At 75.1% G+C, this 1463-nt stretch overlaps 2 protein-coding genes across 2 annotated transcripts; both read right to left on the bottom strand.

The window, feature by feature from the left end:
* Nucleotides 1-12: 12 nt before the first annotated feature.
* On the bottom strand, nt 13-1003 carry LOC106148732 (adenylate cyclase type 5-like; the record flags this gene model as incomplete). The annotated part of the gene is given in 1 exon segment (XM_013515191.1): nt 13-1003. A coding segment is annotated over 1 exon segment (373 nt), but the record flags the coding sequence as incomplete, so codon positions are not given.
* Nucleotides 660-1463, bottom strand: LOC106148692 (translation initiation factor IF-2-like; the record flags this gene model as incomplete). Its single annotated transcript, XM_013515056.1, is given in 2 exon segments — nt 660-896; nt 961-1463. Coding segments are annotated over 2 exon segments (740 nt in total), but the record flags the coding sequence as incomplete, so codon positions are not given.

The following is a 1463-nucleotide window of genomic DNA, read 5'->3' on the forward strand; positions in this document are numbered from 1 at the left end:
CGCCGGCCGCACCCCGCCGCTGCCGCCGGCTGCCCCGACCGCAGTCCTCCCCGCCGCGCTCCTGCCAGGCGGACTTGGAGCGGAAGCTGAAGCCGAAGCCGAAGCCCCCGGCCAGGGGGTCGTCGCCGCTCAGCGGAACATCGTCGTCGCCGTCGCCCTCGCCGCGCCAGCGGCTAGCCAGGCGCTGCTGCCGCTGCGGGGTCGCTGCCCCGCTGGGTTTCTTGGCCGAACCGCGGATCGAACCCCCGGGGGCATGGGGGTAGCCATTGGCGCGGGAATCGGCCTCGCCCCACGCGGAGCGGTGCTCAGGGCCTCCCCGGGGGTCTGGTGCCGCCGCGGTCTGCGCCGCGTAGCCCGGAGGGCTCACGCTCTTGGAGCCGGACATGCCCCCTTCGGCCTCGCCGTCGTCTTCCTCCTCCCCCCGGGGCCGAGCCGGGGGTCTCCAAGGGGAGGGCGGCCGGCCGAGCAGGGGCACTAGGCTGGGGTCACACGTCGGGGGCGGCCCGGGGCCTTGCGCAGCAGCGGGGCATCTTGGCACCCCCGTCCTGAGCGGTGAAGGACAGCGGCACGGAGGGCTGGACGGCGAGCGCGGCCCGAGGTGAGCAGCGGCTGCGAGTCCCCGTGAAGAGTCCCAGGTCCGAGATGGAGTTGGCTCCTCTCTAGGGCAGCGGGTCGGCTCCGGCTGCTGCGCGGCGCAGGCACGTCCGGACTCCTGGCTCGCGTCGAGCTAGACGGGGACCGGAGTTGCGGACGAGGCGGGACGGAGAGGTGTCCTTGCGGGCGGCGCCTCCCGGCTCGCAGATGCTGCCTAAGCGGAGCTCCGCGTCTGTCTTCCGGACGAGGCGGCGGCTCGGGCTGCTTGGCGGGGGTCGCGGCGCGGAGAAGCTTCGGGTGCCCTCTTCTCGCAGCGGACTGGGAAGGACTGGGAGGTACGGGCGCCTGCCAGCATTATTTTCTTACAAGGGGTGGGGAGGTGGGATGGGGGGTGGAGAGGACGGGGGAGCAACAGCTCCGGAGCCCTGGGGGGGAGGGTCCTGGAGCCCGGGGGGCCGTCGCCCGCATCCCCCACCTCCCGCCGCGAGAGTAGGAACGGGGCCCCGGCGGAAGCCGAGCCGAGCCTTCGGCGCGTCCGTGCAGGGGGCGGGGGCGAGGACCGGCTCCCGTGGTGCGGCCCTTTGCCTGTCGCCTCCCCCTAGTCCCCGAGCCGCGCGGGACTGGCCTGCACCCGCCGGTACTGGGCGCTGTCGCTCTGGCTTCGCGATCCCCGGGCTCCTCGCTGCCGGCTGTGGGGCCACCCGGGCCAGGCAGAGGGCGGAATCCGGCGCGGCGCCGCCGCTGCTGTGCCCCGACGCAGGCGGGCTTCTCTCGCGGAGCACGGCGTCCAGCGATGCAGGGCCGGCGATCAGAAGCAGCCTGCCGACAGCGGCCCGCCGAGAAGCCGTGGCGCCCCGGGGGCGCTCCGA

This window comes from Chinchilla lanigera, unplaced genomic scaffold (assembly GCF_000276665.1).
Source record: "Chinchilla lanigera isolate Chin_1 unplaced genomic scaffold, ChiLan1.0 scaffold00026, whole genome shotgun sequence".
NCBI classification, from domain to species: domain Eukaryota; kingdom Metazoa; phylum Chordata; class Mammalia; order Rodentia; family Chinchillidae; genus Chinchilla; species Chinchilla lanigera.